At 38.6% G+C, this 15,908-nt stretch overlaps 1 protein-coding gene across 1 annotated transcript in view; it reads left to right on the forward strand.

The window, feature by feature from the left end:
• The window catches only part of LOC118750079 (kinesin-like protein CG14535), a 168,163-nt gene extending 152,261 nt beyond the window's left edge, over nucleotides 1–15,902 (forward strand). Inside the window, exons 2-13 of the mRNA XM_036484813.1 lie at nucleotides 1,918–2,092; nucleotides 2,613–2,825; nucleotides 2,990–3,083; nucleotides 3,299–3,502; nucleotides 4,589–4,783; nucleotides 4,961–5,181; nucleotides 5,621–5,753; nucleotides 7,599–7,862; nucleotides 7,980–9,462; nucleotides 9,562–9,669; nucleotides 9,731–9,916; nucleotides 14,915–15,902. Coding sequence (XP_036340706.1) covers nucleotides 1,918–2,092; nucleotides 2,613–2,825; nucleotides 2,990–3,083; nucleotides 3,299–3,502; nucleotides 4,589–4,783; nucleotides 4,961–5,181; nucleotides 5,621–5,753; nucleotides 7,599–7,862; nucleotides 7,980–9,462; nucleotides 9,562–9,669; nucleotides 9,731–9,916; nucleotides 14,915–15,491 — 3,853 coding nt within the window. The 3' untranslated portion in view covers nucleotides 15,492–15,902. The remainder of the gene's footprint in view (nucleotides 1–1,917; nucleotides 2,093–2,612; nucleotides 2,826–2,989; nucleotides 3,084–3,298; nucleotides 3,503–4,588; nucleotides 4,784–4,960; nucleotides 5,182–5,620; nucleotides 5,754–7,598; nucleotides 7,863–7,979; nucleotides 9,463–9,561; nucleotides 9,670–9,730; nucleotides 9,917–14,914) is intronic.
• Nucleotides 15,903–15,908: the final 6 nt, after the last annotated feature.

Raw genomic sequence — 15,908 nt, forward strand, 5'->3', positions numbered from 1 at the left:
GTGAACAAAATTAATATACCCTTGTGCACAAGTGCGCTCGGGTATAAAAAGTAGTAAACGAAATTGAAATAGTCAAAGAATACTAAATGTCTCTGCCCTATTTATATTTTCACCAGTGTACATTGAAATCCAATTGACTCGGGGTCAGATCGTAATTCCCACCAAATTAGGCTACTCCTAGTCCTTTTCGACTTAATTTTCTAACCATTTCTACTCAACCTCTTTTTGGAGTAAAATGCAAACATCGATGTAACGAAAAAGCGACACACTCGTTGGGCTTTAATTCCAAATTAAAAAGCGACAAAAGAAAGTTGGTTGGTCACCATTAAGATTAAGATTAAGATCGAGTTTGAGATTAAGATATGCCGAAAAGTACTCATATAATTCGCGAAGGTGTTTTTTGTTAATGTCCTCAGATCTATCTTTCGATTTTCAAAACTGAGGTGTCATATTAAAGGGCTTGGCCTGTAGAGAGAAAAATTAAATTCAAACTATTTATAAGCTAAATCTATCATTATAATATGTGTATCGATCGAAATGTTTTTGAAAAGGTTTTATTTCTTAACTGCATTAAGGAGGGTTGCCACCTGTTTAAAAAATCTAGATAAATTAAAACCAAGGCAACAAGGTTGTTGAGATGTACACATATCGCAATTTGGGTTCAGACGGAATTAGTTTAAAAGTTTTACTTTCGAAATATTTTGAAGAGCGTTGTCACCTGTCGAATCAAAACAAATTATGCACAGTTATATGAAATATTAAAATAAGTGTGTCAAACGAAATAGTGGTAAGAGATCTTTAGTTTGAACGTCTTGAATATTTTCGAAGTATTTGTTGAGAGTTGCCACTGTTTTAAAAAGTTAAACTCAAATTATTTAATAATTGAAATATATTATAAAAATATGGGTATCAATCGAAATGGACGAAAGGTTGCCACGCATTTGAAAAATCAAATTAAACTTCATTAATTAATTGGTATTTTTTTGCGCTAAGAATGCTTCCAGGTCCTTCGTATTCTCTTATTTTGCCTACTGTGACTATTACATATTTCTTTTAAGCCTAAAAAAGCCTTGAGTATGTATTTTATAAAAAAGCAACTATTGATTGTTTTTGCCTTGATAACATACAGACCGATTCTGAACAGAAACTCCCCGGGAGTTTTTCTCTTTTCCCTTTCCTACTATCATGAATAAAAATTCCTTGAGGATTTTTTATTTTAAATGGCGGAGTTCAGCTGTCAAGAAAACTCTCTCGAAGCTCGAATTTCCTCATCCCAAATTTTCGGGGAAAATGCTACTCCCTGGGAGTTAATTATTGGAGGATTCCTTTCTCGGGAGAAACTAATTCCTGGAGAACAAACTCCTTAGGAGTATTTTGAATTGGGCCGATAGAAATTCAAAAAGAAGAGATTTAAGATATGCGAAAATATATTGCAGAGACAGGTCCAAAAGTCCAATAAGCACTGAAAAATTTCGAATAGTCCTAAAAAATCGCGGGAAATCTCTAAAAAATAGAGAAAAATCAGAAAACTTTTTGAAAATACCTAGAAAACATTCAATAAAAATCGCAAACAAACCGCCTATTTCTTCCTTGAAATAATAAAAATCAATTATACAACAGGAGCTGATTCTGTTTAAAATTTCGAAAAAAGCTATACCACTATTTATTCCTTACTTTTAATTTAAAAAATTAAATTAGCTGTTGTTCATTAATCTGGAGCGATGTAATGCTGGCAGATAGACCGGGATAAATTTGTAAATTTCTTTGACCTCTTTGCTATTTTCGCTTCCTAAACGCAAAAGAGATTTGTCGGGCGATATCTGTGAAATAATTCTTTGCAGAATTTTGAATTTGTAATGCTTAAAAAATTTAAAACGGTTTACTACAACAAATTTTGACATCATTTTCCTTTTACAGAGCCGCACAGAAACTTGCACAAACACACAATTCCAGCAAAAGTCGCACCGCCGAACTGCCAAATGCCAGCACACGAAATGGTGGATTTTGTGGAGCGCTACAGCGAGCGCCACCACCCATGCCACCGGGGCTGGCGCGAAGGCTTGCGAACAAGGAAAACTACGGCATCAGCAAGGTGAGTAGAACAAAATTATATTTTGCAATACACAACCACTCTCCACCGAGAAAAGTTGGTGGCTCATGTATGCTATGTAAATGTATATGTTTTATGTATGTATATAAAGTACCAACTCATATAGAATTACAAAGTTAGGTATTGCGTGACGCGATCCAATTACCGTCTACGATTTACCGCTAATAATCTTGGTCTGTCAACAAAATTGCTAGATATTTTTAGCGATTGTCGTAGCGGTGGATTTCCCTTTGCCTGGAGTCGAGCATAAATCTAATTTAAATTGGAATCCGCAGCAATTAAGATCACAATCAGCGCTACTACTCCATGCACTTGACCAGCTGCAAATCATAAGTGAAATGAATAAAGTACTTCCCTTTTAAGTAGTTGTGTGCATTAGTCATATGCGGCAAATTAACTACCGCAACTGTTGGTCGCACACGTGATTTACCTTGCCGTTTTTTTTTGGTTATTTTACGTAAAAAAAAAAGAAATATTTGTTTCCCAACTCCCACTTTTACAGGTTAAGGTAATGTTGCGTGTCTCGGACACAACGCACAACGACACGGAACACCCGCATTTCATGGCGGTCGATAAGAAGAAACGTCAAGTGACGCTGACAGATCCGTCGGCGGCGAGCGCAGTGGCCGCATCCACTTCGCAGGAGCGTGGTCCCATGGTGGCGGCGCCGAAAATGTTCGCTTTCGATAGCCTCTTCACGGCAGAGGATCAACAGGTGAGTGGAGTGGAGTGGAGTGGAGTGGGCGCTTATCAATGCGAAAGCTTCTTAAAGTTACAATTTATCAGCGTTCGCGCGGCAAGTTTGCATTTCAAGTCATTATTTAAAACTTTTCCTTCACCTGCTCTCTGTGTCTCTCCTATTTTTTGTTCCGCTCGCAGTCCGATATCTGTGCGTCTGCCTTGTCTGAGGTGATACCCGCCGTGCTAGAAGGTTCCGACGGTTGTCTACTAACGATTGGTTATCCGAATTCCGGTAAGTTTCGTTTTTTGTTGTCTTATCACACTCTTTTCTTTTTTTTTATTTATTTCCTATGGGAAATGTGCAATAAATTTTACATTAATCGTAATCTCCGCATGCTTATCGCACATTTTTCTTACTTTTCCTAGCGCCATATGGCTCTGCATTGTCTTTAACGCTTTCGCTCCGTTTTTCTTTCGTTTTTTACGTTTTTTTTTTTTATTTCGCAGGTCAACCGAAAACGATGTTGGGTGGCGTGAATCCGCCCACCGAATTAGGTGCTATCCCTTGCGCCATTTCCTGGCTGTACAAGGGTATTAATGAGCGACGCCAGAAGAGTGGCGCGCGGTTTTCGGTGCGCGTGAGTGCGCTCGGTGTCAGCGCCACGAAACCGGACTCCAGCTCGAAGGACTTGTTGGCGGCGCATGCGACTGGTGAGTAAGATTAGTGGAGTTGTTTAAAGTTTTAAAATGCAAGGTGAGATGTTAAGTCTACTGCTGTCATTTTGGCTTGCAACGACATTAGGGTTGTTTCAAACTTAAGTTTTTCGAGTTAAAGGACATCTTCAAAGTATGCAACATCTAAGCTTTTTTACCAGTACATACATAGAAGGTTCATTGAAAAAAAAAAAGTTACAAATCTGAAACTCGATACTTGTTCACATTACTTGCTGATAGTGGGATGAAAGGTCACCTGGAATTCAAATATTGTGATCATTTCTTAGAAGTAGAGCTTTAAATTGTTCCCTGCGCTGTAGAAGAAGCGATATTGGCAAGAAGATTCTATCTTTCTCCTTAACTAGTCGACAGTCTATATAAAATCATAATGAGCCCAATAATGCTGTGTGGAGATATTGCCTTAGAGAGGAGCGGTCAAACCGAATGAGAGTTTTAGATGCTTTTATGCCAACTTTTTTCCGAATTTGTTTGACAGGTTTGTTCCATGGACCACCGGGTATTTATCCCCCCGATGAGTTCAGTCTTTAATCTGTATTTTAGGAGGGCATGAGTATGCCCTAGTCTTGAAGATTATTGGCCACGAATCATTCCGTCCCTTTCCTAGCCAGCTCATCGGAAATGCAGTCAACTTTGCATGTTGCTCCATGGGAGTTTGGAGGCTTAATAGCAGCTATATATATAGAGATTTACCATTCTGGAAGGGTGGCAGCTTTGATATATTGGTTTTAGCTCCGGCTGAAAATCGCTGCAGTAATCCGGTGAACGATAACTGAGGTTCAGTTTCTTTGAATCCTGTTGCATATTCTTTCGTTTAGCCCATGGATATATGAGTCACATTGATCAGAGCACTTGTTACCGGTTTTACGCTGTCTACCAATACCTGAAAGTCAGGGTTTTGCAGATGAGTAATAGAGTTTTCCATTCGCATTCCACAAATTTCTTTATTTATTTACTGGCCTTTAAACATATCCTCTTTTTAATGCCACTTCTCCATAATTCTTTGACTTCATTCTCGTTTTTTCTTTCTTCTTCTCCAAATACCCTCACAAATTTACACAACAGAATCTGATGACTCGCCAGGCGTGTACTTGCGTGATGACTTCCTTGGCGGACCGACCGAACTACGTGCCCCCACCGCTGAACGTGCCGCATTGTTCCTAGACGCTGCACTCGCAGGACGGCCACAAGGTGGACTTGAGCCAGCCATGATTTTCACACTACACGTCTACCAGTACAGTTTATCGCGCAAAGGAGGAGGTGAGTACTTATTCGGACACAAAACTGCTCAATAAACTCACGATAAAGTAATTGGAATTCCAATAATGCAATACCAATGCAGACTCACACACACACACTAAGCACACAGCACTGTAGACATTTCATGCTAAAATTTTAATGCACTTATTTTCATTCGAATGCACACAATTCGCACAGTGGCTGGAGGACGAAGTCGTTTACATCTCATCGATTTGGGTTGCTGTGCCAACCGCAATGGTGGACTGCCACTCTCCGGCATTGGCAACATACTATTGGCCATATTGAGTGGACAACGCCATCCGCCGAACAAGGATCATTCATTGACGCCGCTGTTGAAAGATTGTCTGGCGCCGTTGACGTGTCATGTCGCCATAATGGCGCATGTAATGCACACGCAGGTGAGTTAACGGGAGTGGTATTTATTGAAGATGTATGTCATTGCGAGTGTGAATATGTAATAAGGGGCTCGTGGCTGGGTAATTGCCATGCTCTTAAGCGGTATTTTCGAGCTGCACTTCAGCTCAACATTCACAACAGTCATTGTTGTTTCTAGGCTTAATTGGACAACAATTCCATAATGGCTTTGACTGCTATTCTTCATTCAATGACGATGTGCACACATACGTACTTGCAAACATATCGACGGCAACGCTTGACTGAGTGGTTGGTCAATTTATTGCATATTCATAAAATCGCACTCGTCTGATGCCCGGCATTTTGTGTCACTATGAGAATGACAAATGACTTTCAATTTAAATTTTTTACTAATGTGGTTGTTGTTACTGTTCCTTTTTGCATTTGCTCTTTTCTTCTTGTATTCTTTGTTTGTATATTTAGTCGCACACGGATGCCCTGACGACGATACAACTGGCCTCACGCATACATCGAATGCGACGACGTAAACATCGTTTTCCCATGCCAAGTGACAAAACGGGCGTAGGAGGATTGGCGGCGGCGGGCGTTAATGGAGGTAAGTACTTTGCGTATTGCATTACTTTTGAAGAGTGATTAACCAGTGGCTTGTGGAGATAAATGCGCAAATCACTGGAGTTAAAGTGTCGACCCAGATGCACTTTTATGTCGGCAGAGTATATGAACCATCACTTTATACATACAAATGTGTCTCCCTGCTAGGCTATGGTTTTTTTGATGAAGCTGTGGTATATATATGTAACGCTCGCTGGTTGCAGTACACCAGACCTTACCAACTTATAAGCAACAAACAAAAAGGTTTGCCGTACAACCCCGAGTCCAAAGAATTTTTGAAAGGCAATTTATAATTTTTTTTTTTGTGGAACCTAAGGGTCGCCTTTTTACAACACTTTTATCAACTTGCAATGTTGTGGCTCCAGAAACTTTCAATGTTGTGGATCCAGAAACTTTCAATGTTGTGTGTCCGACACCATAAAACCTTTGCTTTGCAAAGTTCCTATAAAAAAGTCTAGTGCATAGGGCGACATGTGTAGTGAATAGGGCGAGGTAGATGACATCTAGATGTCGCCCTATGTATTACGCTCGCTACAGCGGAAATATACGACACGCCATTTCTTTAAAAGTTCCTATAAAAAGTCTAATGCATAGGGCGACATCTGTAGTGAATAGGGCGAGGTAGATGACATCTAGATGTCGCCCTATGTACTACGTTCGCTACAGCGGAAATAGACGACACGCCATTTCTTTAAATAAAATTAATTGGTGCTCGTTTGTATGTACATACATATGTAAATGCATGTGTGTGCACCTTTCTATTAATATCGTTGAATTATTTTAATATCTATCGCAAAATTTTATACAGACAAGACAAAAAAGTAGAAAATAAATAATATAAAAAAACAACTTTTTAATATACAACGCTTTTATAAATGGACTAAAAAGTAGAAAATAATATTTCTCAGTCCCATAGAATTTGTTTTGAAAACTTTTGATTTTGAAATTTTAGCAAAAGTCGTTATAAACAACTTATGAGATTGAAAATGAAAAGCGTGGGGCGCATATAATAGCCACCTGTATTGATATGAAGGGTAATATATGTTCATATGTATATGGATATATGAATAACGACCGCTTAAAATCGATCTCAAATTTGTACTTTCGCTGAAAAAATTTTAGGTCTATGTTATGTAGTTTGCCTATTGTCAATTAAATATAATGCTTTGTATTGCATGCGCCCCACGCTTTTCATTTTCAATCTCATAAGTTGTTTATAACGACTTTTGCTAAAATTTCAAAATCAAAAGTTATCAAAACAAATTCTATGGGACTGAGAAATATTATTTTCTTCTTTTTAGTCCATTTATAAAAGCGTTGTATATTAAAAAGTTTTTTTTTATATTATTTATTTTATATTTTTCGATGACACCTACATTCGGCAATACAACAATTATTTTTTTTTAATAATGAACTCTGTTGAGATTCAGTGGTTTAAAAAAATATTCAGACTCCATACTATGTAGGCCATTTTGAATTTTTAAAGTCTAACATCATTTTCGTAATCTCCAATCTCAAAAACATCTAAGGAGCGAATTTTAAAGGGATGCCGTATTTTTTTTTTTTGCAAGTGAAATTGAGTAGGCCATTTTGAATTTATAATATCTGATTAAAACTTAAAGTTCGTAACCTCAAAAACAAACACGAAACAAGTTTTCCTCAAATTCCACAAATTTGAAAAAAAAAATTGTCCAAAATTAATTAACCGGGGTCAATTAAGCGGGAATACTGTAACAGCATTTGCGCTAGCTTAGCTACCTTTTTTTCGTTTGCTATTTCAAACTCTCCACTATTTTCTGACTATTTTCACTTTTTTTTGCGCACTTAGGACATCAATCGACTGGCTCATCGGCTGGTTCGGGCGCAGATCCTTCCAGCTCGGAGCTGTCCGCAGATACCGTCATTTACATGGGACCGAGTGACGATGCGACGGATGGCGAACATCCGCCAGTGTATTTGCCCTCGCTGAGTAGTGGTGACAATCGTTGTGTGATGAGCAAGGCGCTGAAGGGCAGCGGCCTGGAAAAGCAGCAACAGTCGCCGGCGAAAAGTAGTGCAGCCAGCACGCTGAAGAAGTCAGCAGCACAAAAAGGTAAGCGCGCAGTTAGAGCTGTGTTCACCCATTTAATTTCACTTCACTCTTTTATATTCGTCTTATGCCTTTTTCTGTATTTCACCCATTTTCCTTCCTCTACTCATTGTCTTAAAGCAGTGCCACAAAGTCCCACCATAAATGCGTCTAGTCGCGCAGGCAGCCTAAAACGCGGTCACGTCAATAGTCCAACGCCAGCCCAACATGTACAACAACAACAACAGCCTCAAGCGACTGCGGTCAATGCCGACCAGCAGCAGCAGCAACAGTTCTTCTCACCCGTTCACAGCGTGAAATCACTTTCGCACTCAGCCTCCTCACCCAAAATAGTTGCGGGCAGTTTGCGCCATTCCGGCATGGCAGGCATGATGTGCTCGAAGGGTTCGAATGTGCCATCACCTAAAGGCTCACCGCTGCGGCGTCGAGGCGTCGGCGCCAATGTTGTGTCCGCCGCCGCTGGCGACTCCCTAGACTGCCCCGGCAGTCCGATGCGCAAGATAAGCGAAGAGCAGTGGATTGATGGGCCGCGTGTGTCGCGCGCCAAGGTAGCTGAGGCGCGTCATCTGCTGCGCGAAGTGAATCATGTGAAACAGTGCGAGACATGGATTGATGGCCCCCAATCGCAGTCGACACGTTCACTGACCGCCGGCAATCTGCCTACAGCACCCTCGCAGGTGCAAGGCTACGGCTTCATGGACTCGCACAAGAAGTCTATGATACGGCAGTGGGTAGAGAATCAGACTTCGCAAGTCTTCCAAACCACATCGGCAGCGTCTTCGCCCACACACGGCGCCGGCAATGCCGCACATCGCGACCAACAAGCGCACCATCTGCGCAACATTACCTTCCACATGTCACAGCTGAAGCAGAAGTCGCTCGATGCACCAGAGGATTTGTATGCGAGGAGCACCAGACAATTGCAACACCAACAACATGCTGTGCAACATCCAACGTTGCAGCAACAACATTCGGTACCCCTCGAACAGCAGCAATTCATGTTATGCGCCAGCGAAGCGGAGCTGGCACATGCCATTGCCATGGGTCTTTCCACAGCTGTAAGCACAACTAACGCCTCGGCGCCCGCGGAGATACGTGGCTCCCAGCCAGCGTATCATCAACTCACCCAGCAGACGACCACAAAAGATGATACTGATTTACAATCGACGCATTCACACACCGGTTATGGCATAATTTCACAGCAGATACTCGTCGGAGGTGGCAAGTCGACGGCAACGATATCGGAGCATAGCGTTGGCGTGGGTGCCAGTGCGAGTGGACACCAAAGCGATCGGCAAGCAGACTGTGATGAGGACCAGGACAGCGGACCGTCGGAGGTGCCGCCAGCGTTGCCGCTCATCGTGCCGTTGGGTTCGCTTGAAATTTCGCACGAAAGTCTGCATCGCATACTATCGCGACATGTTTCGCGAGAATCACTCTACCAGCAGCAACAACGTGAGCAACAACAACAGGAATTGCGACGACAAGAGGAACTGCAACATAGTGCGCCCTCGAGGCAGTCATCGCATCACTACTGCCAACACAGCATGTCCGATTGTGGACTGCAGGTGACAGAGGAGGAGATAGCGCGCACAATGGGCGGGTGAGTAGCGGAAATATAGCGAATGAAAACTAGCTGTTATACTCGTATCAAAAATTAATATTTTTCTTCTGCTCCTTTTTCTTCATTGTTTCATTTTAGCGAGCATCCTTTGGCGGCACTAAGTCACGTTGACAACATGTCCATTGTGTCGAGCTTCAATATGGCCGGCGATGCGTTTAGCGATTGTTCGATGGGTGAAAGAATGAGGTAAGCTGGGGAAAGGCTTCCCGTATATAATATTTGTGATGTTTTTTTTTCTTCCGTTTAGAAACCAATTCGATCAATTAGCGCGTCTACGTGAGATCTTCACCTCACAACTGGCCATGGCCGAAGTGACGCCCGTCTTCCGCAACGGCTGCGATGTGGGTAGCGTCTATAGTGAACCCGCCTATCGTTTCAATACGGGACCGGGTAGCGTGTGCAGTGAGCCGCCATATAGGCCATCAAGTCCGAGGTGGGTACATACTTAGTAAAATGGAAAAATTACTATTATTACTAAAATTACAAAACTATTTTTACATTAAATATAACAATTTGCACATCGAACAACTGGTATTTGGTGCAGCAAATGTTTCGGAAATTTTTCTAAATAGAGTTGCCAACTGTTTAATAAAAGTAAAACTAAATATATCACTCAAATTAAGTAAATAGATGTTGGCAATTGAATGTCGAAAGAAACACGTAAAAGAAATTTTTAAATATATGTATTTTTTTTGGGCAAGGATAGGTGGCAACGCTAATATAAAAAGAATTTGCATTAGTGTTAACTCAAGTAGCACACTGGTGTATAAATTGGTGTAAATTTATGGATTTTGGTACAAATCTGATTAGATTGAATAAAAAAAGAACGTTTTGGTGTATTTGTTATTCCACCAGTATTTCTTTCAAATCAAATTTCTACCTTTAACATTTTGGTACTATTTATTCATTGAGATTAGTACGAAAACTACACCAGCTCCTAAAATGCGCCACTTCTCTCATTTGGTTCACAAATAGCTCCACGTTAACAAATGTCATTAAAATTATTCAGGCGACATTCTGAGTAGTGATGTGCTGAATTCTCGGTACCCAATACTTGAAAAAAATTTCGGTACCCAATACTTTCTTTTCGGTACCCGATACCGATTCGACACACTAAACTTTCGTCATTATATCTGTGCCATTCAATTCAAGTAGCTTAAGTCACTTTAGATCATTTGACTTTGAATTTAAAAAAAGAAAATCAGTTTCCTTTGAAATTGTTTTATATTTTACTTAAGATTCTATTATAGGGGCATCTTGAACTACATCTTTGGCTAGTTAAAGGTTAAAATATTGTTTGGGAATCCAATGAAATGTGAAATCTGCACAATAATGATCAAGGCGAATTTAATAAGGTGGTGTTAGCCGTATATAAGTAAAAAATTACACTTACAAATTATACGCAGGTATTCATACTGTCATTAGTATGAACTACAACAAACACGTAATTTTGATGTAATGTCCTCCACGGCGAAAAATTCAGATACGTCGGTAACACCACCTTATTAGATTCGCCCTGATACTGATGTCGCAAAACACACTCTCGCCTTCTTTTACTTATCGCAACCGTCTTTCCAATTGCAATAGTTCTGGTGGCAATATTATTTATTTTTAATAGCTGACACTATATGTATGTGTACATATAACTCATATTTTTGGCTGTTGCGCGCTCTTATTAGAAATTTTAAGATTTCGGTACCGAGCATCGAAAGTATTTGATACTTTTTAAATCGGTACCGAGTATCGATCAATACTTAAAAGTAGCGACTCAGCACATCACAAATTCTGAGAGCAATTGACAGTGGACCAAAGAATTCACCAAAAAATAAATATTGAATACACCACACAGTAGCTTTGTTTCTTTACAGATAGCCGCATTTACACAAGGTAGTGTTAGCCGAATATAAGTAAAAAATTACAAAAGCAAATTACAAGAAACACATAATTTTCACGATATGCGGTGAAAAATTCAGCTGTGGCTCCAACATTAGAGAGATTAGGCACAGCTACTTTGATTTGCTTCTTTTACATATTTTTGTATTTTTTGATAAAAATGGGCGATTTATTAAATTTGATAAAGTGTGGCAAAACCTGAGTATTTGTGAACAATTTTTAAACATAAAATGCGATTAAAAATTCGCAGCAAATACATATGTTCAGTTGTCAAAAGCATCGGTCAGGTGTTTACTAGCTAGTTTCTGCTAGTTTGCGTTTCTTGACTTTTTCTATATTTCACTCGCTGTGAGCGTAATTCTGTAATTCTTCCCATTCTTCTTCCTGATAATGATCTGCTAGGAAAGTAAAGAAACAAAGCTAGTGTGTGTACATAATACACTGTCTGTTTTAATATGAGCTTATTATACATACCGCAAGTAGAGCTGCTATCAGTGTTGCCGTTTTGATAAATTGGTAGTTTCATTTCAGGGCTGTTCGAAATGTCAAAAATGCATTGAGCTGTTGTTGCATAGTATTCGTTTATTAGAACATTTGTAAAAATTTTAAATAAATTTTGTCGAATCGCGGTAGTACAATGGTGATGTGAAAGTAGAAAAGCGTACTGAAAGCGTGCTAAAATGGCCTAAAACTCGTACCGAAATATTAAGATTATGTTGCTGATATTCCGTAATTTTTTTGCATCATGGTTAAATGAAAACAAATAAATAAAAATAAAATTGCGCGAGCACAGTAATACATTTTTTTGTTACCAAATAAAAAATGTTTATATCGATTGTATTTTTTTTACATTTTAGACATAAAATAATTGATATAAATTGAATTAATATCAAAGATTCATACTTTTACATGAAGTAAAATCAGAAACGAAATAAAATATCAATATCTGATGATTAAAAAAAATTGGTAGTTTGGAAACTGATTCGGTAGGATTTTTTGTTCCTAAAAATATTGTCGAGTGGTAACACTGGTTGGTATATTTAATACACCAGTAGTGAAATATGCATCAATAAGGCGCCCCTACACGCTTAAAGTTTGCTTGGGTACTAATGATTCAACATCATGCCTTCACAAATGCAGTTATAAGTTGCATAGTATATATGAGTACGAACAACAGCGACAATTTTTTCTACATAACATAGGCGAACGCTGATTTGATTTCTTCTTTTCGTACGCGAACGTTAACAAAACATGTTGAAATGTATACGTTCGCGTTTGCGTTCGAATAATGGACGTGTGGTAGGCGCTTAAACTTCTGTCAACTGTGTTCATTTGACAAGAAACATTTTTTATAACAAATTCTCAAACTGAATTGTGTCTAGGGCAAAATAAATACACCGTTCTTGGCTTGGTAAATATTTTTGTACCAAATTCAAGAATCGGTGTAAGTTTTCAACGACGACCATATTTTGAAAGTATTATAAAAGTAAGGCTAAGTTCACAACCTAGAGTAATAGCGTTACGCGATGCAATGGAAATCGCTCAATCCAAAGAAACTTCTTCGCCAGCATAATCGCTGGCGATTAAAACGTAGCTAGTGTTTAAATTGCAGCAAAATTATACACGACCATATATGTAATACTCCTATATTGGCAGTAAGAGCTAGTACCGTCCGAAAACACTACAGTACAGATATATGAATAAACACGTACGAAAGAAAAGGAACACATACGTTTATAAATAAACATGTACACAACACATATACAAAAACGGCACCCAAGTACACAATACATTGACAAAAACCGTACTAGAAAGTCTCGCTTTGATTTCGGAATGCTTACACATTGAGAAGTTAGCTTACTGCCAATATAGAAGTATTACATATATGTACACGACTAATTTTTTATAATAGGGGAGTTTACGATGAGTAGCATTTTAGATTTAAAGTTGCTAAGTACCAATCTAGCACATATTTTGTTATTGGGAAAGCAACAAAACGTGTGATACATTGCTACGTAGGGATGCCTCTAATATATTTTTTTTGTTTCCACAACCCTTTGACAATTTATACCGAAACTTAAGCATATTGTATTGTATATAATAGCAGTAGAAGAGATGTTTAATTTATTATATAAATATGTACATATGTATATTTTTTATTTATTTGGGCTTTAAGTATGAGAAAAAGCTTTTTTTTTTAACAAACTGCATAATTTTTATTTGCTTGCACAGCGATAAACACCAAAGACTGTGTAAATGTTGGTTAGAAGCGTTTTTTATGTATTCTCGCTACGCCAATACGTTAGGTTGTAAACTTAGCCTAATACTGAAACTCAGCTGGACGCCATATTAAAGCTGTATGACTATTATTTAACTAATTTAACAATTTAATAATGTACATTGGCTCAACTATGCCACTTTATGTGTATTTTCGACCTTTTTTAAACAGCGCATCTCTTAATAAAATATAAGTTTTTCCAGATTTATTTCAAAATCTTCAAATCCTTATAAATTTTGAGGCGCTCGAATTTTAGAGGGGGTAGTACCGAAATTCACTCGACAGAATGTACCTCGTTTTTAAATTAGGAACTCACATTCATATATATTCGCGATTTTCTTGCCTGCATATTACGAAAAGGAATGCTGAGATTTATAAAAAGAATTCCAAGTCGCGCAGATTAAAAAAGAGCTTCGGTGTAAATTTTATGTCTGAGTTAATTTTAAATTTGATTAGTAGTAAATTTTATTCCTCGAATCCTTTTATACTCTTCACACTCATGAACATATATTTATGCTAGAATATGATGTAAATTCTTTACCATTATGGTGTATGATTTGAGCCAATACCAATACGTATTTTAAACCAACGGAGTTTATACTATGTTCTAGTAACAAGAAAACTTGTATACCACTGGCATAATATATATGCCGAAAATCAGTAAAAAAAATTGACGGTAGGTGTAAATAATGCACGAAAAAGCGGCATAACCTTTACACTGAATCGAAATAAACTGTTCAAAAACTGCGCTTAGAAATAGCGTATTTTTTATATTGAAAATGTATATCACGCCGATGTAAAAAATACACAAAATATTTTTGTGTATTTTTGACTTTTGTGCTACTTGAGAAATATATCCAAATAAATGGAATATTTTACAACTTTTCAAAGAGCGTAATTTTAACAAAAGCATGCAAAAAAGAAATATGTAGACTCAAATTACCTAAGGTTAATAAGAAACTTTAGAATACTAAAAGTCAGTAAAAACCAAATATAAATCTTGCAGTTTTGAGGTAAAATTCTAACCAAATATATTTTAAGGGTTACTACCTTTAAGCAAAGTTTTTAGTTCAGCTTCGCATACCGAGAATTTTAAAGCCCGTTTATGTCTTTTCCCCGCATTCCATTCTCTAATCGATTCTTAATTGCCTTTAAGTAAAACAAACCCAAAAACAAATATGTAAAACTACTTAAAGCTTGCTACTAAGTGTTAACTAACTGAGAAAATCCATTTCTTCCCCTCTACCCTCCCTCACTCAGACAACCCTCGCGCAGCCCCAGCCAAGGCAGCTTGCCCAACCTGAATGGCATCATGCAAATTGCCGGCGTGGAGCAATACGCCTCCCTACGTCATCCTGATGGTGCTTCCGATCCGAATTTGTCAAGAGTGGAGAAACCTTTCGTGTTGGAACACGAGGATATCTGCGAAGTAGATGAAAAATCGGCGTTACTATCACCCTCGAAGCGACCCTCACTCGAAAAGGAGCATCTACCGGGCGTTGGCGGCGCTGCCATGCCAGCGACCTCCCAAACACAGTTACCACTACTACCACTAAATACCACCTGCGAGGCCTACGACAGCGGACACGATTCATCAACACCACGTACTTCCAAACATTCGGGTATTTCACGTCGCGCCGAAAGCGGCTACCATAGCGTAGCGACAGCGAGAGATAGCGACGAGAGCAGCTTTACGTCAGGTCTCTCGAAAGAGCCTCACAATCGCATAACTATGGTGAAGAAGAACAAGCGCCAAGACAAGGGGCTGTGCAATTGGCTAATGAATCCGTTCACCTGCACCTATCCGGAGACTGAGGGTGAAATCAGTGACTTTTGAAGAATGAAGTAAGCGGAGAAATTAGAATGAAAGTCGAATTTATAATGTGAAAGCAGAGCGAGGAATGAAAAATAACGAAGCTTCAGAATTAGAAAAATAAAAAGTGCGCCAACCCACCAAGAAATTTTTGCGCGCAGCTACATAAATATTTAAACATACATATAGAAACAATAAAATATGTAAAAATTATCATAAAAAAAAATGAGAAATATTTTTAGGTTAATATCAGATGATTGTCAAAAAAATGCAGTGATGTAGAGAAAGCATTTTTAAAGTGGAATCTCATTTATAATACTTAACGTATGTGTTCTAAAGCACAAGCTTATGAAGTGCGCACTTGTATGAGTGCGCGAAAAGCTTATTGCATGTCTAGCAGTAATAGAAAGAGAAAGCTTTCACTTTGTATGTGTGTTCATA

This window comes from Rhagoletis pomonella, unplaced genomic scaffold (genome assembly GCF_013731165.1).
Source record: "Rhagoletis pomonella isolate Grant_MI unplaced genomic scaffold, Rhpom_1.0 Rhpom_scaffold_00132, whole genome shotgun sequence".
NCBI classification, from domain to species: Eukaryota; Metazoa; Arthropoda; class Insecta; order Diptera; family Tephritidae; genus Rhagoletis; species Rhagoletis pomonella.